Source organism: Furipterus horrens, unplaced genomic scaffold (assembly GCF_987537825.1).
Source record: "Furipterus horrens unplaced genomic scaffold, mFurHor1.1.pri manual_scaffold_3, whole genome shotgun sequence".
Taxonomy (NCBI): Eukaryota; Metazoa; Chordata; class Mammalia; order Chiroptera; family Furipteridae; genus Furipterus; species Furipterus horrens.
The window spans coordinates 191,556,692-191,582,872 of NW_028327173.1; the positions used below are offsets into that span (position 1 = coordinate 191,556,692).

The window sequence follows — 26,181 nt, forward strand, 5'->3', positions numbered from 1 at the left end:
GTCATTGCCCTACCAGACTCTCTTTACCTTCTTGTTAGCAGCTGGGAGTTAATTCTCATTCAGCTACGAAAGTGTGAAAGGCAAGAACTCACAGAGCTCCTGGGCTCCTAGATCTGTAAGCACAGTTGTAAATGCATGTTTTGTCTTCTTAACCCTCCTCTGTTACTGGCTGTCCATCCCCATAGAAGTCAATTTCTTTGAAAGGTGTTCAATTAGCTGGAGCTCACTCAACACAGAGGTTAAGTTAGCTGGAGCTTCCCCTCTGGTGTGCTGTGTGCTGCACTGAGGGTGCAGGTATGCATGCAGGCGTGCCAAGATGCCCGTGCTCTGCCCTTTGAACTGCTGGGCCAGGCCGACACCTGCCAAGGCCCCAGGCTGGTCACCTGTAACCCTGAGCAGTCTCATCTGTCCACCCCGGTTTTCCAAGTCTTGAAAAAGATGGGAGAGTTCCGGGTTACATATATGCAAGGGTATATAATTACTCAATCCTAAGAAGGTGTACCGGTGGGTGTGAAAAACGAGTTATCTTTTATGAGGCCAAGGATGAGTTCGGGGAGCTTGACAATATAGTATATAACGCATGTCACTGCCTCATCGCTCCTTCCTTTCCTGCAGATAATTTTTCGTAACTGATCAGGACTGTTTGTTTATTAACCATCATTCCATTATCATGCCTATCAACATTAATAATGATCCCTTAATGCCATCTGATATCCAGGTCATATTTAGGTGCTTCCGTGGTCTCAAAGATGTTTTTTTACATTTGCATTATAAAAGGGGCAAATCAAGGTCCACATCTTGTAATTTAGTCATTAGATGACTTTAGTTTCTTTTATTTGGCAACACTCCACCCCCACCTGTTGTTTTTCCCCACGCCATTGATTTTTTTTTTTTTTTTTTTTTGGAGATCCTTGTCTCATAGAGTGTCCACGTTCTGGATCTGGCCCATTGCTTTCTTGGCCGTGATGTCTAACATGTTCATTTGGCCTCCATGTTCCTTGTGAAACTGGAACTTAGATCTAGATCAACTGGTAGCTAGATTCAGGCTCACTGTTCAGGCAGGAATACTTTGTAGGTGGTGCTGTGTATATTCCGCTGTGTCACATGAGAAGGCACAGGTGACGGGGGTTCCGGGTTAAGTGGGGCTGTGATTGATCGGTGGGGTTGGAGTGTGGCCTTCATTTTACGTTCCCCACGTAAAATGTGTGGTCATAGAGTCCATTGATGATAGTTGCTTAGAGCCATAACTTCATTTAAGGATGTCAAAGGGTGTTTTTCTCTTTTTCACTGATTAACAGACATTCTTCTTTTTTTTTTTTTCAGATTTAATGTGTTTTATTGATTAAAATATTACATTTGTGCCAATTTCCCTTCCCTCTGCTCCCCTCCACCCGGTGGCCCCCCTCCCTCCAGTTGTCCCCCCCTTTTAGATTATGTCCATTAGTTGTGCATACAGTTCCTCCCAACCTCTCTCCGTCTATTCCATTCCCTCCTACCTTGATCCCCAATTCCTATATCATCTCCCTCCCTTTCCCCATTCCCCCTCCCTGTTGACCTCCCCCCAATATGCTTCCCGTACCCACAGTTCCTTTTCCACTCTCGTTGCCTGTTTAGTTTGCCTTTGTTTCATCTCCTTAGCTTCTGTTTTTTAAACCAGTCCCTTTAACATCTCATATAACAGTGGTTTGGATCTAATGAACTCTTTCAGTTTTATTTTGTCCTGGAAACACTTTCTCTGTCCTTCTATTCTGAATGACAATTTCGCTGGATAGAGTATTCGTGGTTGTAGGTTTTGGATTTTCATTACTTTGAATATTTCTTGCCAGTCCCTTCTTGCCTGTAGGGTTTCCCTTGAGAAGTCTGCTGATAGTCTAATTGGGACCCCTTTGTACATAATTCTTTTCTTCTCTCTTGCTGCTTTTAAGATTCTCTCTTTATCTTTAATTTTTGACATTTTGATTATAATGTGTCTTGGAGTGGTTCTCCCTGGGTCCAGTCTCTTGGGAACTCTCCTTGCTTCCTGGACCTGCAAGTCTATTCCCTTCCCCAATTCTGGGAAGTTCTCCTTTATTATATTTTCACTCAATTTTTCAAGTTCTAGTTCATCTTCCTCATTCTCTGGCAAACCAATGATTCTTATGTTGGGCCTTTTATAGCTGTCCCAGAGGTTTCTGATCCTCTCATTGTTGCTTCCCATTTCCTCTCTCTGCATTGGTTGACTGCTTGTTCCTTCTCCATATTCCAGTTTGTTGAAATGAACTCTGGCTTTTTTTTCCTCACCATCTGTCTCGTATGCGGTTTTGTTCCTTTCGTTATGAAAGTTTTTCGCTTCTTTCTTATCTTTTTCCTGCTCTTTTGTGAATTCTGTAAGCCACCTGATAACAATGGCCCAGAACTGAGCCTCTGACAGGTTTCTTATCTGTTCATCTGTCAGGTTCTCTATCTGTTGCCTGGTGAGCTGTGCCACCGGTATTTCTATAGTTGTCTGCCACATTTTGACAGATGCGTTTTGTTTTCTTGGGCCGGCTGTCGGGGGCAGTGCCTGTGTACTCGTAAAGACCCAGCGACCGGCGCCGTTTGGCATCACAAGTCAGCGACCGGCGCCTGTCTGTGACCTATTTCGCAGCCCTGTGGTGCTTTCTTTCTTTGGGGGCGGGGGTCCAAAATGGATTCACACAGTTATTCAGCTAGGAGACCGGGATCCGTCCTCCCGCCCCCCTGGGCCTCACTGTTCAAGGCGATGCGGTGGCCGCTCTCCCCAGCGCTGGGGTCGCGCACTGCCAGGGGCTTGACTGCCGCCGGGATTTTTCGCCGCCCCGCCGCTCCGCAAACAGCTTTGCCCTCTTTAACTTTTACCTGCCCGAATGGCACCGCTGGTTTATAACTTCATATGTTGGGCTTCCGTGTAGTTTTATTTTCTGGAATTTCTAGTTATCCTTTGTTTTGAAGTAGTTGTATTCCTCTCTAGTTGTAGAGGGAGACCTAGCGTGTCCATCTAAGCCTCCATCTTGGCCGGAAGTCTCCAGACATTCTTCTAATAAAGCACTTTCTCTCATCAGCCATTTGTTGCCTGAAATACAATTTGTACCTATAATCCTGCCTTTTCCCTCCTCTAGTCTTATTTTGAAAAATTTCAAACCTATTGAAAAGTTGCAAGAATAGTACCACAAACACCCTTCTAATTGTAAATGTTTTACCACATGTGGCCCTGTCCTCATTCTCTATTTTTTGTATTTATTTTTTACTCAACCGTTGGAAAGTTGCAGCTGCTTTTGCATTTTGCATTACTAGTAACTAGTTACTTTGCAAGAGATTTTTGTCAATAGTGTTTGCTTCTGGGTCTGTAGTGCCTAGTACACATAGCTGCTCAGTATGTATCTAATCAGTGAGCGAATTTGGGGCGTTTCTTATGGTGCTTCAATAATTAAAAAGGGACCAGGTATCCTTGAGTTCCAGTAAAATAAAAGAATTTAATCCTTGACTTTCAGATTTTCATCAATAAACATAATTTTGTTTAGAAGTATTGAGAATTTACTTTCCACATGCTTCCCTCAGCTACAAAGAACTCAGAGTTGGTGTGGCATGACCAGGCGGGCACCATGGGTGAACATTTGTGTGACTCCCAGCGAGGTTGCTCACGTGTCAGAGATGAATGCCCTGCAGTGAGTGACCTCAGATGAGTGGTTGCATGTGAGATGCTTGAGAAGGGACGGTCTTAGGGAGATAGTTGCGCACCGTGTCCCATAGCTCTGCCCAGGGCTTACGGAGATGCCGACGGGAGCGCCCTCCTTGGACCTCGGCCCCAGCTTTGTTGGCCTTGCTCTGCCTGCATATGTGCGTTTCCTCCGCTCGGCTTCCGAAACAGAAAATTCAGAAAAGGTGGCGTTGGGACCAAGGAACAGCATATCTTTTTCATGCACACCTTGCATTTGTTTGTTTTGTGTAGACGTCCCCAAGGTAATTTCTTGCACTGCTCACAAGTTATGGACAGAAATATGGTAGAGGAAGATCTAGATAAGTTTTTTTTAGTGAACCTAGAGAATTCATGTGTTTTGTTTTTTAAAGAAAATTAGAATTTAATTGCATTGTCCGTTGTTGTAAACCATATACCATCCGTAGGATCCGAAAATGAAATAAATAACACTTAGACTGTGTACGTTGAAATAACCAGTGGAAAATAAGTATCCTCCCTGAAGTAGGGAAAAGGGTGGGGCATGTCAAGCTCATTCTATCCTTACGCCTTTCCTGTCTTCAGACACGTGTCATTTTGGTAGCCGTTAGGTGGGGAGGAATGAAGACAAGGGGTGGGTAATGGGGGAACGTAGCTGAGCTCCCCTTTCTCACTCAGCCCTGAAGGTGCGCAGCCCCCGAGGCTCTCGCTGAAAGTCACCCTTCGTGGGCAGAGGTGAAGGCGATACACATTTGTTCATTCTGTGGCAGTGTGGTTAGAGCCCTGTCCCTCGGCCACCACATGCCTCTAGGTCTGTTAAGAGTAAACCCCTTTTTGTAATGACAATATACTGCCTTTTTATGAAATAGGGTCTATTTGACCTTAAAGTACAAATGTAACTAAGTTGAGAAAGGCAAGTCATTTCCTCTGGAGGACCGTACGAGAGAGAGAAAGAGAGAGGAGGACGCGGAGACAGTACCGGTTGTGATGTTCCAGTCAATTCATGCCATCCTTTGAGATATTACAACTCTTAGTGAATTTTCACTTTATTTTTTTTTTCTTAAATAAGATATATACATAGTATAGAACTCAGAAGATAAAAAAGGGTGGGCTGTGAAATGGAAATCTCTCTCTCTCTCCCTTCCCTGCTCCCCCAGGCACCCAGTTGCTCTGTCTGGGGGCAACCACTGTTCACCAGATTTTGTGTTTCCTTCCAAAGGTACTCTGTGCATTTCCAAAAATATAGGGTCATAAATTCTTTTATTGCCTCACACAAATAGTAGTCTGTTCTGCATTTTTCTTTTATCATATAATAGTGTTTTTTGGTGATCTTTTCTGAATTTCAGTCTAGAGTATAACTTCCTCTTTTAAAGGGCTGCATAGTACTCCAAAGTTCCTATCTCAATGAAAGTAATCACGAGCAGACGGTAGTTGTGGTATTTGCCCGGGCTGAGAAAGCAGGCTTCCAGTGTTCGTTCATGGAATTGGCATACTGTGACCCCTTGGAAAGTATCATGAGGGCTTTAGCTACGGTACATATAAATTCCATAGGCTAGAGAACAGACATGAAGCATGCACCCGCCTTTTTCTCAGTGAGGATTTAGGGGAGCATTTTTATCACTTCCACTTGGTTTGACATAGTGGTTTTCTGTTCAGAGCAAGCAGAGATGTTCTGTGTCATAGTCATTGCAGTTTAGGGCCCTGGATGGCTTGTCTAGTGTCACAAAAGCAATTTACTTATGCAAATGACTGACTATGAAATAATTGGGATCTTGTAATTCTGTCAAGTGCCTCCCAATTGAAGGTGATAGCAGTCTGTTCCGTCAGCCCCATGTGGAGTAGTAGCATTTGGATACTTCACTTCCCATTCTGGAAAGGGGAGCGTTCTTCCTGACAAGTGGCTCTGTCCCCTTCCCGCCCTGGGGCGGAGGTGAGTGTCCGATGTCCAGGAGGAGGGGAGGTGCACCTGCAGTGACTTAAGGTGAACCTATTGCTTGTATGCACCGGGCAGAGGACAGCTGAGGCCCCACAGCTGACAGTGGCTGGGTTCCTAAGGGCCCAGGTCAGCAGTACTACCTCCCACTTGCCTGCCCGAGGCCTGCCAAAGACGGCAAACACAGGCCCTGCTCCCTACCTCCCCCACCCCCAACTCCGTGCCTTCTCCCAGCTTCCTTTCAGGACTGCAGCTCTTCTTAACACGTACCCGTCAACTTACCCTTGAATTTTATCTTTGTAATTGAAAACCAGGAGTAGTTCCAGAATGGGCTCTTAGCATGCCGTGTGAGGCTTTGACGTTTGGCCCTTTACAGTTCCTCGTTCTGCAGAAGTGCGGATTCTCTTGTGACTAGAGCCGGTCATTTCTTGGAGCCAGGGGTGAGATTGTAAAGCAGGAGGGTCTCTAGGGTTAGGAAAGAAATGACAGGCACATAGAAGTATCCCTTAAGTAACAACAGTGAAAACGCACAGCGTCCTGTGGAATGCCTGCTTGTCTCTGTGGATTATCACACAGTGCAGAGGCCTTGAAACTGGAAGGTGAGAGCCAGCTCCATCCACTCGCCTCTCAGATCTGGTCTGGGGTCTGCTTGAACTCCTCTACTGTGGGGAACTCAGTAGAAGCTTTTTTTTTTTTTTTTTAATTGTACAAGCAATCTAAGAACACTTTAAGTCTATAAAAATTCAAACAAGACACAAAGCTAAATTTGCTTGAAACTACCATCTCTTCCAAGCCTAGTCATCTCTTTAGAAGGGGCTCCTGGTAATAGTTTGTTGGTATCTTGTACCAAAAATAGATGTATTTTTATACAATAGATTTATATACACACACACATATTTTTTTCTTTTTTACATAAATGGGATCAGATTTTGTTCTGCTCCTTAATTTTTTTCATTTTTCATTTAAGAGTACATCTTGGAGGTCTTTCAGTACAGGTAGATTTACCTCATTTTTCTAACTGCTGCATAATAATCCCGTGGTATGGATGTGCTGTTCCCCTGTTGGTGGACATTTAGGTTGTTTCTAATTTTTATGTCATTATGAACCCCCCACCCCCCGATTTTTAAAAATAGCTCATCTGTAGGAAATTTGCAGCTTTGTCCTCTGATCCACATTCTGGCTTCTGGGGCCATGCTGGAGAACCTGAAAGTGGACAGCCCACTTGTCTTGCCTGGCCCTCTTGTTGTATGGATGGGAAAACACACACACACACACACACACACACACACACAGCCCTCTTGTTGTATGGATGGGAAAACACACACACACGCACTTGCCCGCCTTCTCCATGTATTTGGCTTTTGGGCTAGGCAGAGTCATCTTAACTTTATTCTCAAACAACCTCATGAGGTGTAGATGCTGTTGTTTGCTGTGCCCTGCTGCCTTCTATTTTTGTCCCCTTGGCCTCTGGTATTAAGCTAGTGCCTCTCCACCGGGGAGAGCCTCCGCAGATTCCGCCAGGGCTATCTTGACATGGCTCCAGCACGTCCGGCCTGTGGGAAGAAGAACAGGGAACGAATGGGTGACCCGCACCCTTCTTACCCTTCCTGGCCTACCTGCCTGCAGAGCTGTGCTTCAGCCAGCTACCTGACCCTGAGGGGAAGGTGAGTGCAAAGGATGCAGCCTGCACTTAGGGGCACGAGCCAGGGCTGTGCCAGTCCTGCCATTAAAAGGCCTAATTAGGCCAGTCATTAAGTTCAATTAGGCATTGGAAGTGATTGTTCCTTCTAACCCTGCAGTGCCCTCCAAGAACTGGATCCATTCCCAGGCAGCCAGTGAGGAGTCGGTTCTTGGTTACTGGTGCGCTAGCCGCCCCGCCGCTGGTTTCAGGCCTGGTCTCCTTGGCGAGGCTGAGGGCAGAGGAACCCGGGGTCTCTTGGCCCAGAGCAAGGTGCTCCAAGCGCACATTAAACACGGTCAGGCATCTGCCTTGGAGATCATTTCCTGGGCTCATTTCTGGTCACTTGCCTTTCTTGGGCCCACCCTTTCCCCTTGCATATATTAGGAGTGGGGACACCTGCCGTGTTCTAGTCCCCTTCTGCCACTCACTTGCCACATGATCTTGGGGCAAGTCCTGTGGGCTTTCTGGGCTCTGGTTCCCTGGGGGGTTTGGACAAGATCATCTCAAAGTTCCCTTTTCAGCCTTCGGACGTTATGGTTCTGGGAAATCCCAGACACACAAGCCTTGGTGGATTCGGGATTTCTTTGCACTGAGCACCGAGCTGAGAGAGAGGAGCAGGAACGGTCCAGTGCAACCTTGTGCTACTAGCCCTGCACCCTTGGGCTCTGTCTCCAGCATGAAAGCAAAGTGGTCTCAAAGGCCGTCTGCAACTCAGAAAGTATGTCTGAACTTCTGAAATATGCTTCCTAGATGGCTGATGGAAACAAGTCAATCATTGCCACGAAACAGTTGACAAACATTGAGCCAGGGACAGGTCTGCCAGGTACAGGGGCTGAGTGCATGGTGGCATGAATGTGCCAGTGTGTCTGGAGTGAGCAGAGTGGGTGACTGAGAACCAGTATGACCTAGAGAAGTGAAGGAGAAACACAACAGAGAGCCACTGGAGTGTTGACAAGTGTCTGACCAGTGGTGCAAGGGACACATTATCACATTTCATCTAACCATCTTTTTAATGTGGCATTATGATCTGGGGGTATTTGCAGATGTAAAAAGACATCCATTTCTCCAAGTGTACTATCCTGTTTTTAAGGGTTGTCTCATCTTAGCTCTTCACAGTGGAGTGTTTGTTCTTCTTTAGATTCAACGGAGTTGTGGAGAGGGCAGCTCATCCTTTTTCCTGAGTTCAACACCTTTTTCTCTGCTGTTTTTGATGATGTCGCTCATTTGTATCCTGAGAATCACACTCCTCTTGTATCATTTCAGATCATTGCTTTCTCTTATGAGACCATGCATTAAGGCTGACTAATTATGATGATGTGAGATTGGTTTTCTTCATAGCATATGCGTTCCTTCTCTACTAGAATGACTTCTCATTTGCCACTAGATATGCTGTGTTAGATGAGTTTGCATTCATCTGCAAGCAATGGAACCCCATAAGCAGAAAGAGGTTTGTCTCAGAAAACAAGAGGTCCAGGGTTCCGCCATCCAGGGCTAGAGTGGCAGCTCTCTGGTGACAGGAGGGATGGAGCTCCTCCGTGTCCCCTCCCACCATCCTTAGCATGGGGTCACTGTCACCCTGTGCATGCCTCATGGCTATAGAATGCCTGCTGGACCTCCGGGCCTCACCTGTCTTCCAGATGGGGGGGTCGAGGGGGAAGGAGAATGACATGGAGGCGAAGGCGAAGGGGCTCTTCCTTGGCAAGAATTTGTCTTTTGGGGGTGGAGTGGGATGTGCTCTCCAGGGACTGCCACATCTTGTTCATTGGTCAGAGAGGTGGTGTGTGCCCGGCCATTAATGCGAAAGAGGCCGGGGAGTTAAAGATTTTCAGTTGGGCTCATTGCCGCCCCACACAAAATTGGGTTTGAATAAAGATAAAAAGGGGAGGTGAGTTTCGGGGAGGAACCAAGTTGTCTCTGTGGTCTGACCCCAGCAAGCTGAGATTCAGTCACTGGATGAGCCTGTCCTGCACTAAAGACTGTGTCATGTGATGCAGAGAGTTAGTGCTAAGTAGCATAGAAACAATTTCACCTAATTCTAGAAACTTCCCAGAAGTGAGAAATCCTTTGGAAAGGATTCAAAAGCCAGAGAAAGTTGCTTCTTAGACAAGGATAAGCAGAAGTGGTTTAAGTGAAGGAGGGGAACCAACGAAGGAGAAAAGGTAAAGCAGGAGATGGAAACCACCAGACGGTGTTCCCTGAGGAACCTGGAGGTGAACCCCAGTGGCCAGCTCTGGCTGATGTGGCTCAGTGGCTTGAGCACCGGCCTGCGAACTGAAGGGACGCCCATGCAATTGCTAGTCAGGGCACGTGCCGGGGTTGCCGGCCAGGTCCCCAGTTGGAGACCTGTGAGAAGCAACCAGTTGATGTTTCTCTCCCTTTCTTTCTCCTTCCCTTTCCTTCTCTAAAAATAAATAAAATTAAAATCTTTAAACGAAAGCAGTGGTCAGCTGCTGGAGAGGCTTGGTGAAGTGGGCAAAATGTTTCTTGTGTGGCCGTGGGGTGTATAGTTGGGAGATAGAAGGCCGGGTGGTGACGGCTCGTTCGGCTGCAGGGCAGGCTGCCTGGCATGTCAGCGGAGGGGTCGGGGGCACATTCAGCAAGGGACAGAGGGACTGGTGAAACGGGGACAATGGATGGGTCTCGAAGCAAAAAGTACGAAGTGACTCAGCTGGGCACACCCAGCCAGCACCTGTCTCTGGGCTGCGGTTCAGTGACAAGACTGAGGCAGAAAAGCATCTCAGATGAAGATTAGCAGCATAGGCAATAGAGCCTGGAGTGATAAGAATAATGATAATGGCAATAGAAGCAGCAGCTACTGTTCCCTGAGCACTGCCTGTGTGCCAAGTACTGTGCTAAGTAAGGGCTTTGCATTCGTTATTTGATTCTTAAAGCACCCCCGTAAACTGCCATAGGGTATCACCAGTTTTGCAGAATTTAAGTTACTTGCCCAAGAGGACACAGCGGGTGAACAGGGAGACTCTTGATTTGAAACCTCTGACCTCAGAGCTCATGCTCAGAGCCAGTTGTTCAAGAGGGACCCAAGATCAGAGCTCAGCACCCACACCTTGTCTGGCTGGATCCTGAGTGACTGAGCACCGGGGCTCTGAGTCCTCCTGGACCTGAAGAACAGAGCTAGTTTCCGAGGTACCCTGTTTTGAGGGTTCAGCACGTCCAGACAGATATCCTCTTACCAATGGCTTGAAAAGGAAGTCGAAAGGAGTCCTAAGTAAGGCAGGTGGAAAACAGGTGTGAATGTGGAGAATGGGTTAATGTTTAGGGGAGGAGTGGAAAGGGAAAGTCGAATTTCTTTATGTAATTGGGAAAGTAGTGGCAGGTTTGACAACAGAGAAGAAAGGAGAAGGGAGGACCAGGGAGGAAGTTCTTAGGTAGGAAGAGAGCTTGTGTTAACTTTCCTGTTCCTAAAAACGATTGAATAAAGGGAAGAGGGCCACCCTGTTCCCCACCCCTCCTCCTGCCCCTCCTCTCCTCTTCCCTTCCCTTCCTTTCCCTTGTTTGTTTTCCCTCACCTGTTGACTTCAGGATCTCCAAACCAGCACCTGACAGTGTATTGATAGAAATTTTAGAACTGGCTAAACCAGTTGTGGAGAAGGGGTTGCTTGGGGGCAGGGTGGGGTGGGGTCAGGATAGAGAATTGTATTTATGAGGAACAGATGGGGTCAGGGCCAGGCCCTGGAGAGGCAGGGTCCATGTCATATGCAGCTGGGAAAGGACCTGAGAAATCACGGAGTGTGGCCCTTTTAGTTTAGAGATGGAGAAAATGAGGCCTGGGGCTGGGGTGGTTAAGGGATTCGGTCATAGAATCTTAGAGTTAGAAAAGCCCTTAAATGTCACCTTGCCTCACTGCCCAAGGTCAGACAGCTAATTAGTGTAATAGAATGTGCCTCTCATGCAGCCATGCCCATCCTCAAACCTTGAAAGCCACACGCACTTATCTCAAGTTCATGAAAATGCCATGGACTACACTATTTGCGCAGTAGTGAGTCTATTAGAATAAAATTGTCTTTACTGCTGTCCTCCGGGACCCTCACAGAAATGAGATGTTGATCATATGAAGCAATCTTATTGAACAAAAAAACTTTCAAGGAAAGAACTTGCATCCCCTGAGCCAGCTCTCTGCTAGGGGGGACTCACTGCTTTGCGGCGTGAGCAGCTAAAAGCCAGGCGGGAATGGCTAGAGATGGCAGCCATTGGTTAGAATTCTCCCGACATAGATGATCTCCTTGTTCTCCCTTTGATGGATTCAGCCTCTCAAAAATAAATGCATCTGTGAACACCATACCAACTCCATCCTTTTTCTTTTTAGTCCTTTATTGAGGAGTAAGTAGAAGCAGTTTCAGTATAACTGCAGCAGCTTGGGCATACAGAGTTATAAACGTGCACATGAAATCGAGCCCCTCATATAGTCTAGGGTTTTTTTCCTGGTCTAGTGACTCTGCAGTGATTTTACTTTTTGAGCTATGGTACCCTCACCACACCTGGCTGCCAGGTGACTATCCAGTTTCTCCTGGTTTCACAGTGCTCATTGCACAAAAAGCCATGTTTTGAAGTGCCAGGGTGTCCTTGGTTCTTCTCTACCAAGGACTCACCAGAGTGGGTCCTGAGCCTTCCGGAAGGATGCCCCATGCGGCCCTGTAGTGCCAATGGCCTCACACACTGGCAGCTGGAAAGGGGTCACCTCTAATGGCAGCAGGCACCTCCCCTGCCTCCTCACTTGGTTGAGTCTCAGTGTATTCGTGGGCTTTTGGGGGGACCATCAGTTTTTGGGACGGCAAGGAAGGGCAGAGGAAACAGTGGGTAAGTGAGCAGAGGGAAATCTTCACAGGTTTCTCCTTTACAGAGCAGGACATTATCTCCAGGAGAAGCAAAAGGCCCAATCCGTTCAGCAATTAAAAATGAACAGAAATACAGATTTCCAGAAACACTGATGAAAGTTTGCCCCCTGGCTTGTGGACCCATGATTTCCAGTTAGCACATCCTCTGTGGTTTCACTATCTGTCCTTATAGCCCCGTTTCCTGGAGACCAGCATTGCGTCAGGAGGTCAGTCTCTTTTCCATTCGCTCTCAGTCCCCCTCTTCTCCTCAGTGGAAACGTCTCCATTTGCAGCTAGGATTTCTTTTACACCTTCCCAACCACACTGATTTACCTTTTTAACAACGAAAGAATGAACCATAGGCTCCGAATTTTGGCAAACAGTAATATCTAACTGTAATAAAATTCATTTTGTGTGTTTTAAGAACTTTATTAATTTTTACAATGACGAAGAAGGTATAGCTGGTGATAGTAGCTTTCTGTTGAGGATATTAAGTTTTCTTTTAAATAAATTTATTAAAGTAAAATTAAGGAATCAAAGAAAATATAAAGTAGGTGCAGAAAGTACAACACTATAGCAAAATCGGTGAAGGTAGCATTTGAAAACAACAGCTGTTAGGAGAAAGCTTTTACAGCGCTTTTTCCCAGCTGCTTTTCCTCCTCGTCCTTTCCCCCAGCGGGAGCAATAAAAGAACGTCTCACACTTAGCCTCTTCGTGCTGCTTTTATACCGCAGGACGAATGGAGGTGAGTCGCATATTATTCATTGCGACCTCTCTCTACATTGTGGACTTAAGTAACTTGAAAGGGAAAAATGGGAATCCAGTGAAAATCCATTTCTCGCCCCATAATCCCTCCTGACCCCTGACCAGTGCCAGTGTGTGTGTTTGTAGAGTTGATACCCACGTGTACTGACATCTTGTTCAGTCCAGTCACTCTCCCGGCCAGCTCTGGATGCAGTTCTCATATTCAGCCACCACCACGTCGGTATTTCCGCTGCCCCCCAGGTCCCATGCTGCTTACTGACCGCACCGGGCCCTTTCATGCTTCCTACCCTTCCTCAAGTTGTTTCCTCCAGCAGGAAGAGCCTTCCTGTAGCCCTCGTGCCTATTACAAGCCTGCTCATCCTTCTCTCCGCAGCGTTCTAGGAAGCCTCCCCAGGCTCCCCCATTTGGCACGGCTAGTTCCCTTTCCTTAGTGTTCCCATGACGTTTTCACTTGTCCTGTGAAATTCGGGGCTCGATGAGAGAGTGTGAACCTGGGTTTCTAGTTCCAGCTCTGTGTCCACGGAGCTTTGGGGCTTTAGTTCCCTTTAACAACTCCTGGTCTCTGTTTCCTCGGCTGGAACATGCATGGTGATGGTGGGAATCAGTCACTGCGGTGTGTGTCTCCTGGGGGTCTCACTGTTATTTTTGTGGCGTTCGTTTCTCCAGCAAGATTATAAAACTGAGCAAAAGAGCCCCACATCCCAACACCTCTCGTTTGTGCCTGATACTTACCCAATAAGTTTTCTGAATAAAATAATGTTCTTTTGACATATTTAAGATCTAGAGTTCTAAACTCTTCCACTTTTTAAGTTTCTTGACAGCAGGCATATACATATATTTTATGTCCCTATAACTCTTTTTAGCTACTAAAACTTTCTATATATTTCACCTTTTTTTTTTCCTGCTGTTAAATAAAAGACTCCTTTAGAGGTCGATTCAGAAGAATTATGTTATTTTGAACCTGACCAGCAGGGGGCAAACTTCACCCAGGAATTGTGTTGTAATTCACTATACCTTCAACTTGATAGGGCTCTACTAGTCTACAGACAGGGACATAGACACTGGTTTTCGTCTCTCTACAAAGCACCTTGTTGATTTGACACCTTGCCGACAGCAGCTAAATATGATCTAATGTGACCTAAAACACTACAGTGCCAAAATTTGGAAGATAGCACAATACCTGAAACACGTGAATGGCAAGAACTGGGAACCAAGGGGTGAAAGAGAGGGGACTTCAGCTTTCAGAAGAGATTTCAGTAAGGAGAAACCTGCTGGCCAAGGAAAACTTCCATGAGAAGTAACTATCTGGCTTTTAATCAGTATTACGGATATGAGGGCATCTTAGAGCAGAGGGGTTGCAATGAACCGCTCTGCTGCCTGACACTGAATGGGCACAACAGCCAAGGTTACGATGGCAAAATTTTCCTTTGCTCACATTTGGGTTTTCACCGTGGGGGCTCATCTGCTGGGGCACCCCATCTATAAAGTGGAGCCTTGGTTGGGATCTGCTAGTGATGTGTTACACGATGTGGGACGGATTAGCTCCCCTCTCTCAATGAGGTTTGGACGCCCTTGGGAGATTTTTATTGGACATTTTTAAATTATGAGAGTAGAAAATCTTATAAGAAAACAGCATTTTGACTTCTTTTCTTCTAGAGGAGTGATGCATTTTTAAAATGTAAGGTATTGGCTCCGGTTTAGCTGTTCTTCCGCTTGCCAAGAATTTGGCCTCTGGCTACAGTTTCTTCTTTTTGTCATGGGAGCCCTGTGAGCTCCTTACACTGGCTTTAGGTTTTCTCTCACGGTCAACAGGTTGTAATGGTAACCATTTGTCAGGCCCTTCACAGGCCTTCCTGGGTCAGAGGCCGAGGTGCCTGGGTGATGGGCTAGGAGAGGGTCTTCCCCTGGGACAGCCAGGACTCTAGATGCCTGGCACTTTGTCCATTTAAAGCCTTTTCTGTCTTGCAGCAGGGAGGCGAGTCTAGGGTCCAATATGTGATATGGATATTAAGAGACTTCAAGGACACTTCCCCCCATTTATCCCAGTTATGTCCCCTGCTAAAATAGGTTAACGGTGTCTAATTAACCACTGAACATTGTCATGCTGCATAAAGATAGCATCCTGGCTGTTCTCTGAGCCGTGGTACTTTATCTCCATTTAGATCTCTGCAGTATTCCATTAAACTCGAGAGAAACATTCTAACTGAGATGATGTCTACATTAGGGCTGCCTTTCACCCTTCAGCGTGTAAGCCGTGTGAGCAGTGGCTGAGGCCTGTGGTCTGAGAGGGCAGGGAGGACGGCAAAGACAGCCTCTGCAGCTGGCCTTTTACATTACTTCACGTCTCTACCCCTGAGCCCCAAGTCTTGGCCATGGCCCTGTGTGGCTACGGTACTGGAGGGGCTGGGGCGATCAAGTTTGTCTTCAGCTGACCAAGTCGTGCCCATAGAATGCCAGTGTGGTTCTAAATGCCAAAAGAGAGGAATTGCATTTAAGCAGAAGAACTTAGAAAAGGGGAGTACGTGGAGAGAAACGTGACCTAGCTACATGGAATCTGCCCTTTTTCTTTTTTTCTTTTTTTTTTCTTTTTTTGCCATAACACAAGCTGTCATGTTGTAAATAAAACATACATAATAAATCATACAGAACAATTAAACCAATATTAGTTACCAAATTGTCAAGCCTGACAAAACTACATACAGTACTACTACAAGTTGAGAGTATGTCCTCGTCATGGAAAATGTCAATTGGATTTGAAGCAGAGTCTATAAAATGAGTGTTTCCCATGGTGTAGAGCTGCCTGCATGTCCTGTACCATGTCGGGGTTAAGAACTGGGCTTTGGTGTCAGACAGCCTGGAACTTGTCTTCTGACCTGACCGCTCTCTGACCGGGTGACCTTACACAAGTTACTGTACTTCTCTGAGCCCCCAGTCTCCTCGTCTGTAAAACAGAGTAAATTAAATAAGATAATGTGATAAATAATATATAATATCTATAATATATGTTATATAATCAGCCCTGGCTGGTTTGGCTCAGTGGATTGAGCGTCGGCCTGCGAGCTAAGTGTCGCTGGTTCGATCTTCCAGTCAGGGCACATCAGAGAAGGAAAACTCTGACTCCAAAAAACCTCCGCTGCCTTGCGGCATACCTCTTCAGGGGAAAGGCTAAGGGAGTAAACCCCGACAGAAAATCCGGAGCCGGAGTCCCTAAGGCGGTTTGACGTTGTAGTCAACACCGGCAACTCCTGCGGCGCACCTGAAGCCAAGCTGTATTGACTCCGTCTTTCCCTTGGACCCTTCAGCTGCGACGAGAGGGGGGGTCTGCTGCATGGGCAACAGCAGACCCTCCATATCACCCTGCCCAGGCTCTGTAGCTTCAGCTTCACTGGAGAGGACACTCCAGCGTCATCGCAAGATGTCGATTTAACACGGGAGGAGACAGATACCGTGTCACTCCTGAGTCGGACTGCACAGCCATTCTCGGCGGTGCAGATAGACTCTTAAGAAGCTACACCATCGTCTCTCGAGACGGACGGCTGCCGACAATGTTATATAATAGTCATGTATAAATAAGAGGATACAATGACACTGCCTGGCACCCAAAAAGCTCAATAAATGTTAACTGTTGTCACGAGCCATCAGCCTTCCTGTGACAGGCTTGTGGGGCAGAGGCCTGGGCATGGGCCCTCCCCTGAGAACCGAGGGTGACCTGTGAAGCCAGTGGGGAGAAACCTAGTGTGGGCCATAGAGAAGTGGGGGTGAAAACCAGAAGGGGGTGGGTTGAGTGTTGAACCAAAGTGCTGGGCTTTCAGGGAAAGTGGAGACGATGGGACCACTCCCTTAACCTTGAAGTCTTCCACGCGAGACCTGATGTGTACAGAACTGGTGGCTTCATGTGAGGCTGAGTGTTTCTAGTGATGGGAAGAGGGCCATCAAGACAGCTCTGGTCACCAACCAGGTCTGGGGCATCATTGCTGGAAAGCAGGAGGCCGCAGTGCCCTTCTTCCTGTCCCCCTGTCTCCACGAGGCGGGAGGTGAGGGACAGCATTTACTCTCATTGTCCAGAGTGAAAGCTTCATTCTGCAGAATGGCCAAAGCCATCAGCAAGTGATGGAGTAGCTCTTAAAAAGAAACCTGGCATTTAATTAACTTTTCAAAGTGCTGGTTCAGCAACCTCTGTGTTTTACATTTTGAATATTGAACAAGCATCTCTAATCGGATCTGAATTGCTCTGGACCTGCCAGGGTGGGGAGCACCTGCCCAGCTTTTATGAACACCGTGGAGTCTTGTCTGAATTTCGGGATGGCCAACTCAGGATCTCTCAGGATGGGGCTTCAGTCTGGGAAGCCTTGTCCTTGATCCCCTCAGCCTGGAGGTCAAGTCAGAGTTCACGAACACTTCAGTTAGAAGAAAGCAGGCAACTCGGAAGGATGGGGTAGAAGGTTTCCATTTTTGCTGCTCAGCAACTGGCGAGTTCAGCCTACTGTATGAAATATGGTTCAGGGCAGTGATTCTCATATTTGTACTGGGTCCTGCTTCTAGAAATTACTACCCCGGGGAGCCTGGGGTGAGGCCCAGCACAGGGACACTGAAAGCCTCCCAGGTGTGATTCTCTTGTGCACCCCTGGTTAAGAACTCCTGGTTTAAAGGATTCTCTCCAGCTTTCAGTCCTCTGCCTGTACCATCTATTGCCTTCTGTAAGTGTGGAAAGTACAATAAATCCAAATAGATGTCTGGCTGCCCAGGGACCTCTGAAAATCAGCTGTGTGTGCTTTTGAAAAGACTCAGGGCAGGGTGTTTGGGATCTCGGGTGGAGGTCAGGAGATGGGGACCTTGTCTCGACCCCGTCACAAACTAACTCTGTGACTTGAGTGAGTCACACAATGCAGTGTCCAGTGTCTAAGACGGTGCCTCTGAAACCTGCCTTACTCCAGAGCTCAACAGAGCAAGTGTTCGTAGCCTCAAAAGTCTTTGAAGAGCAGTGAAAAGTGCTCTGTCTGCATAAGTGCTCTGGGGGGGGGGGGGGGCAGCTAGGACTTCAGCCCCAAATCTGCTGGTTACGTACCCTAGCGGGCTGTGGGAGACTTCAACTGCGTTCTCATTTTTTTAACCTGTCATCACCATTTAAAATATACTCTACATCATGACTGGGTGTGTGTGTATATAAAACTGAAAATAAAGTTTATGTAATACTTATCTTTATTATGTGCAGTTTTACTTTCTTTTATACTCTATGCTATTAAAAAAAAAAAGGCTACTGATGATTTACTAAATTGATTCCGTGAGTCACTAATGGGCCGTGACCTGTAATTCGAAATCCCTGTGCTAGATTCTATGTCCTAGGACTGGGCTCAGTGTCATTGTGTGACCTCAGGTGCCTTTGGGGACCAAGTAGGTAAAGTAAATCTGTGAACTGTGAATTTATTTCAGAATAGCACTTAAATTATATCACTGAGATACATGTACAAATTAGGTTCTTGTTTGTACTTCTGAAAAGAAAGATACTCTCTGCCAGCTCTCCTCAAATATGTTCCCCACTTAGTCCTCCTTTTGCTTGCTCCTGTTGGATGGCTGTGTAGCTGCAGGAAATACTTCACTTGCCTCTCCACTTGCATAAGAAAACCAGCAGTGCAGACCGAATGACAAAGAACTGGTGCTGGGGAGGGTGGGAGCTCAGGCTCTTCTAGGGGGGCAGCCACAGCTCAGCTTCCCTGAGTTCGCCACATGGCAGTGGAAGTCCAGGGTTGCCAGGCTTTGTATTTGAAGAATTTAGAAATTTGGATTTTTGTAGAAAATCTCCCCACTTGGACAACACATTCATGTTAAAACAAAACAAAATCAAAACAATGTGGCCCGAAAGTGGGTGTTTGTGCCATTTTCCATCTCCCCAGCACAGCAGAAGGCTCGCAGAGAACATGTAGCAGTTGTAGCTGAGGCGGGGGTGGGGGTGGGGAGAACGAGAGAGAGAGAGAGAGAGAGAGAGAGACAGAGAGACAGAGAGACAGAGAGACAGAGAGAGAACGAGAATAAGAACGAGAGAACGAGAATGATAGAACACGAGAGCGTGCCACCTGAGGACATCCCGGCGACGGTCCTCGAGGGCTCCGTTTTGGTCTTGCTCCGTCCCTGGGGGAGAAGTGAGATGCCGGGGATCCTTGGCTCCCCCTAGAGTGAGAGAGAGCAGGATGTGGGCTCAGCAGCAATTACAGCAACTAAGAAATCCATCCCCTTTCTGGGTGCTGAGTGGATAAATGGCAATTAGTCCGCCTTCCCCCGAAGGTTAGCGCTATCATTATTGTCTCCTTCAGACAAAATCACCGCTACTTTTGCCACAGCACGCTGCTTAGGAAGGAGTCGTAACTCCTGCGGGTAATCAGAGATGGATATGTCTCTTATGTACAAACAAAGGCGCTGGCCTGGGCCACCTGGCCTCTTCGGTGGCCTTATTCTCTGGCCTCTGTTTCCATTCAAGCCTTTCTTCCGTTGGTGACGTATCAGTTGCTTGGGGTAACCGATATGTGGACTGTGCGTTTAGAGTTCAGCTTGACCGTGACAGTCAGAGGCAGTGAGTTAGGAGCAGTCTCCCCTCCCACACAGACAGAGACGGCTTTGGTGGCTGCTGTGGGCTCTCCGAGGGGAGTCCTTTGACTCAGACACTGGACACCTCCGCCATCCAGCCACACCCCGTGGTGCTGTCCCGGACACCCTTGGCCGTCTGCCTCGGTGCCTGTTACTGCCCTTTCTGTGCCACGTGCCCTCCTACCCCTAGGTGCTCAGTCTCTGTGCTTGGCCCTTTAGAGTCATAAACCCTAGCCTGGGAGATCTCCTTAGAACTGTTCCATCCTGTTCTTCCCCCTTGACCTACCGTCCTCTTCTCCCTCCCTGACTTCAGCCAAAATTCCTTTCCTCCCTCCCTCCCTCCCTCCCTCCCTTGCTTCCTTCCTTCCTTCCTTCCTTCCCAGTGCAGATGGGATGGTCTTAATTTCATGGGAAGGAGTCTGTTTAAAGTTGGGCTTTATGTATGGGTATGTGCTTGGAGGGAGTTACCTGCATGTCGCAGAAATTGTTGTTTGGCGCCAGTGCAGCTCCTGCTGGTGAGACTGGGCAGCATGGTCCAGGGTCTCCTTGTACATCCTGCCTCCCACCATCAGGACATTGCCACCGCCCTTTGCCCTGCGCCTCACAGTGGTTGGTTTCTAACTTAAGAGAAGTCATAAACAATAAAAACTCTGTTATTGTGAAAATGTTCAGACATGTAGAAAAGTAATCACCGTATACCCATCAGCCTTCACAATTGTCAGCATTTGCCAGTTTCATTCAGAAGACTTAACATCATTCTTGCATAGAGTGTCAACAGTATTCTACTTGAACTAGAATTACTAGAAGTTTGTTTAAGGCACATATTCCTGGGCTGCACATCCCCCAGATGAGCTGATGCAGATATCTCTGCTGCCAGGTCCAGCACTCTGCACACTCAGGTTTGAGAACCAGTGCCTTAGGCAAGTGTCCGTGTGTAAACGGGCTTCCAGTTCCCATGGAATATCTAAAGGGCACTACTTGCCCATGTCACTCAAAGGGTCTTCTGGTCCTTCATGGGGAGGACACAGAAACACAGACCTTGAACCTGCTGCCTGAACTATGTGGCTAGTTCCTCCCTTTCTGCTCATAGGAAGCCATACATGTTAACACAACAGCTCCAGCTGGAACCCAAGGCCTCAGTCCTGAAAAAGTACTTCATAAATTGGTCAGCTAATTGTTGAAAGAAAGGAGAGCACCATATCATCTATATTCACTTGACTTTTAGGCTCACTCAGCTCAATAACTTAATTTGGAGTCATGCTGAAATAAGGCTGTAAGAAGGCATTACAGTGTCTATAATTCTCTCAGGCGGATTATGGGCCTTGGTCAGTAAAGAGGAATCCAGACAAATAAAGCACTCGAAACATGCCCATCTGCCCCCTCTTTTGAAACCGCTTCTCCATGCCAGTGCATGAGACTGGTGGGGTCACATAAACCTTCTCTTTCTGTGTTTCAGGTCAGGAAGGAGAGCTTCTGAGGAAGTAGAAGAGTATGTTTCCAGTATTCTTATGGCATCCTACGGTATCTTGGTCAACAGTGCAGCCTTTGTTGAATAGCATTAAAAAAATAGACAGTGTGACTCTGGCTGTGGTCTGGGGCTGGAGGTATGCTTACCGATCCACGGTTTGACTGATGCTGCTCCTGCAACTGAAGGCCTGGACTCTGGCATTGATAGCCATGTCATATCGCCCACATGGCGGTTTTTACAATTACGTGACTAGGTGTCAGAGTACTGACCCATGGATTCTGCTGTGTTGATCTAAAGAGACAGAAGCAGGGCCAGCTTTCTCAACCTAGCCTTCTCCTAAGACTTATATTAAAAGGATAAAAAGGAAAAAGAAAATGTCTAGGTAAAGATGGTGTATAAAGTCAGGGCCATCGAATTGCACCCTCCAGAGGTGATAGTCGGGGTGGTGGTACCCTTTGGAGGATCCCGTCCACAGCTTGGGCAGTGTACTTGGCAGGCGCAGTAGCCCAGTTAGGTGTGAGGAAGCTGATGGGGGCGAGTGGATTCAGAGACATTTTCATCTGGGAGAAAGAATGGATACAATAAAAATTCAGGTTGTTTCTGTTCGAAACTCATTTTCTACTTTCCTTCTTTTTTGGGGGGCAGTCACCGCCTCAGACAGAAGAGCCTGGATGGATCAGATGACGGAGGAGGTAAGATACTCTTGGAGGAAATCGAAAGAGCTTCCAGGGATGGCCCGAGCCCCCTGGCATTTCCTGGGCTACAGCTAAGGCGCTGGTGCTGCAGCCTCACTGAAAGCGTGTGCGGTGGTCTCACCCGTGCCTTGCTAAGCGCTGCTGCCTCTGCCTGGAGTCCCTCACCTCCTTTTTTATCCATTAACCCTCCTTGTCCTTCAAAACTCAGCTGAAACGTCACCTCCTCAGAAATGTCTCCCCATCCACTTCCTCTCTGACTCAGATGTTCTTTCTGCTCCTGCTACCTCCTGGGCAACGTTGTAACAACACCAGCGACAAAAGCTAATATATATTAGGTGTTTATTCTATATTGAGCACTGCTCTACCAGATTATAGATATAATGCATTTTATCTCCACAGCAACCCTATGAGATAGTACTATGATTATCCCCATTTTAGAGTCATGGAAACTAAAGTACAGAGAGGTCAACAAGCTGCCCATAGTCACAGAGCTAAGTGAGTCACACTGTGATTCTTTGTTGGCTTGATTATTTTTCCCACCAGGCTCTGTACTCCTCGATGACAGACACCATGTCTTATTTATCTTTGCATCTTCAGTTAGTCAGTTCGTGGCTGGCATTGTCAACAAAGGAGAAACGGCACTAAAATAGGCCAGGAGCCGTGGCATAGCCGAAGCCTGCGTTCAGAACACAAGAGGAAAGATAAAATTTGTGTGTGCTTTTTACAAGAAACCTACTAGAGAGGAGATTATATTTGGGACCTACATTATCAAAGCCTTTTAAAAAAAAAAACCTATGTATTTACCATTCCCATGCACTATTCCTTTGTGGAGAATTCAATTTCCATCTGGTATCACTTTCCTGGTGCCTGAAAAACTCCAGTTAACATGTTTTGTAGAGTAGGTCCTGTGACAAAATCCTCTTAGCCTTGTTTGTCTGAAAAGGTCTTTACTTTTCACCAGATATACAATTCTCAGCTGACAACTTTTATTTTTCCTTTTAGCTAGTGCTTTAAAAAGTTATTTGTCTTCTGGCTTGCATTGTTTCCAATGAGAAGTCAGTGGCAATTCTTATCTCTGTTCCCCTGTGTGCAGTCTTTTTCTTCTCTGGCTGCTTTTAAGATTCATTTTCTTTTATCTTTTATTTTCAGCAATTTGGTTATGATGTGCCTTGGTGTGGCTTACTTTGTGTTTCTCCTACTTGAACTTCTTGAGTCTGTAGATTATTGTTTTTATCACATTTGGAGAATTTTAGCCATTATTTCTTTGAGGGTATTTTTTTCCCCTCTAAATCCTTCGGGGACTCCAATTACAGGTTTGTGGGTTACATCGCTTGAATTTGCTACACAGATGGTTGAGGCTCTTTTTTTTTCTTTTCTTTTTTTTCCTAGTCCATTTTAAACTCTGCTTCAGTTTGGGTATTTTTTGTTGTTGTATAACTGATTTTTTTCTTCTATAATGTCTAATCTGTTTTTAAACCCATCCAGTGAATTTATTGTTTCAGATATTGTATTTTTTCAGCTTTAAGAACTCCACTCAGTTCTGTATGTGTATATATACATACAGTATCTACTTTCCATTTATCACCTTATTTTATTCATGTTTTTATTTTTCCTTGATAATAGTAACCTTTATAAGTAGCTGTTTCAAAGTCCTTTCCTGCTAATTCTATCATCTGTCTTTTCTGAATCTGTTTCTATTGACTGATTTTTCTTTTGGTTACAAGTCATATTTTTCTGCTTGATTAGTAGCTTTTTGATTGGATGTTGGCCATTGTGAATGTTACTAGGTTGAGTGTCTGGACCCGCTATCTTTCTTAAAAGACATATATTGTTTTGGTAGGCAGTTAATGTATTTGTTAATCAACTTGATCATTTTGAGAGTTGTTTTTAAGCTTTATTAATGCAAGTCTGGAGTTAGCCCTAAACAGTAAGACACCCATGTTGTTCAGCAAGGACTCTCCACTGGCCTGGGTGGAGCTGACCCTCTCTCAGGCCTGTGTAAGCTCTGGGGGTCGTTCAGCTCACACCTTGCTGGTATTAATTCTTTGCCCAGCCTTCTGGAGTTTGATCCTGTACATGCAAAGCTTAGTATGCAGTCCATCTAGATTTCAGGAGCTGTTTTCCTATATAGCTCTCCCTCTCTCATATCCTGCTTCTCAAATTCCAGCTGCCTTAGCCCCTTAAACTTGGACCTCAGTCTCCTCAACTCAGCAAGACCTCCATGCTCCAGCTGAGGTTCCCTTTCTTGCGCCAGTGTCCAGCAAGTACCTCAGGACAGAAAGCCAGGGTGACTATAGGGCTCCCTTCATTGACTTCCCTTCTCTCAGGGTTCCCAGTCCTGTGCTGCCTTGTCCACCGTCTGAAACCAGTTGTGTCTTATATTTTTTCCAGTTTTCTAATCATTCACAGTAGGAAGGCAAGTCCGGCACCAGTTACTCTCTCATGGCTAGAAGTGGAGTCCCATCCATCGCCTTCTACTCACTGACCTTTGCATGAGACTACAAAGTGGAGAGGGTTAAATCAATGAAACGTGGATGATTACCTGTGCTTTAGAGCTTCCTCACAGGACTGGGGCGAGGGGCGGATCAGACATTTGTGAAGTATTCTGTCTGGGATGACGCTTAAAATGCAGACTCCCGGGTCACTCATAGAGTAGAAGCTGGAGCTGGGGCCCAGGGATGTGAGTGGATTTCAGCAAGCTCCTGGAGGGTTCTCGCAGACAGAAGTCTGACAGCCCTGGTGCAGCGCCTCTAAAGCCAGCACTCAGGCCTGGAGAGGAAAGGGGTTGTCGGCAAAGTCTGCCTCATCTCATTCCGAAGGGGCTTTAAGGTAGACACCGGAGGTCGGAAATTTAGTCCACACCCTCAGGTTTGGTAAGAGCTTCTAAGCACATTCTCGTTATTCTCCAGCATTTTCTTTGCTTCCTCATGATCTCTTATTGATGGGCTCATTTCTTTTTGCCAGAAATTCCTCCTTAGCTCTACTCAGTAAACGCCTTGTAGCTACCAAACTTCTCCACCCACTAGTAATTCCCAGTGACCCTGTTCTGCATTTCTGTTCCCAAAGTCTGTTTTTCCAGACCTGTACCTAGGCTGTCCTCTGCCAGTGCAGTGGCTCAGTGACTGGTGGCTACTGGCCACACTTCCGGTCTACCTGGCCTCCCAAATTGTCTGTTGCTTCAGCCATTGGTTGCACAGGGCAGCAGGGTCACCATCCAGGGGTACGTGCCAAAGGACTCAGGGAGGTAGGGTCCCTGCCAGACATTAGCAAAGCTGTCAGGTGGCTAGGGGGCAGTGCGCATGGGAATTACACTGGGAACTCAGAGGTGCTTGTTAAATTCATGGTCCACAGAAGGTTTGCTCAAGCGCGAGTCTTCCCCAGCCCTCTCCACATTCTTCCTTGGACCGCTTTCCAGCTCCCTTCAAAGGACTTCTGAAATCCTATTTCTCCATTTTTTTTCCTCGTGTAAAACATGCTGCATTTCAAGGAGTAACTGTTAAATGTTACACCAAGGCCTTCTGAATACTCCAGTTTCCACACAGCAGAAATGCATATTATTAGAAGGTTGTGCGGGCTGCCGCGGTGGATGCATCACATTAGAATCGGATGGTTGCAGTGTTAAGCAGCTGTGCAGGCTGTCTTGTCCAGACCTGTCATTTGACATCTAAGAAGCTAAGGTTTGGAGATTATTATACACGATAGCTCAGAGAGCTCTGGCTTTCCGACTCCCAGGAGAACACTGTGCTCTTATACCACAGTCTTCACCAGCATCCTTGCCCTTACCCTCTGTTCCCAGGCATTTACCACACAACAGCTACTGAGCTTGCTATTTAACATGTTTTTCTCATTTAATTCTCAAAACAAAACTGTGGATAAGTGTTTTAAAATCAACTTTATTGAGGTCTAGTTCACATACAATAAAGTACCTTCATTTAAAGTACACAATTTGAATTTTGACAAACGTGTATGTCCCGTGAAACCACCTCCACAGTCAGTATACAGAGCACTTTAGTCACCCCCAAGGTTCTTCACGCCACTGTCCAGTCCATCCCTCCTCTATTTTTCGTCACAACAGAGTGGTTTGCATTTTCTGGAATTTTATATAAATTAAGTTGTATATATGTCTGCTTCTGCATCTAGCTTAGTTCACTCATCGTGATGATTGTGAGATTCATCCAGGTTGTTGCATGTATCATTGGCCTGTTCATTTTTACTGATGATAATGAATTGTATGGGTGTACCACATTTTCATTATTTATTCACTGGTTAAAGGACATTTTGATTACTCTTTATCCCTCATATTAAAGATGAGCAGGTTAAAGCAAAGAAAGGTAACCTGGCCCAACGTCACACAACTGGTAAATGACAACACCGGATTTGTGCTCATCACTCTTATCAGCAATGTTGCCCAGCCCGGACTGGGATTTGAATATAGATCTTGACCGCAGAGTTCTTGCTCTTAGTCTCTGGGCTATAACAAATGGTACAGTCCCCAGCCAGTTGGCCTCTCCTTCCACAGGTAGGAGTATTAATGTTAGCTCCAGCATGACTGACAGGG

General features: G+C 46.4%; 1 protein-coding gene across 3 annotated transcripts in view; it reads left to right on the plus strand.

Moving 5' to 3' along the window:
* The window catches only part of IFT43 (intraflagellar transport 43), a 78,755-nt gene that overhangs the window by 34,958 nt on the left and 17,616 nt on the right, over positions 1–26,181 (plus strand). For 2 of the 3 annotated variants that reach the window (XM_090271210.1, XM_090271213.1), the window contains exons 4-5: positions 20,917–20,949; positions 21,565–21,620. In XM_090271210.1, coding sequence (XP_090127336.1) covers positions 20,917–20,949; positions 21,565–21,620 — 89 coding nt within the window. The remainder of the gene's footprint in view (positions 1–20,916; positions 20,950–21,564; positions 21,621–26,181) is intronic. The other variant, XM_090271211.1, reaches the window with a different exon arrangement.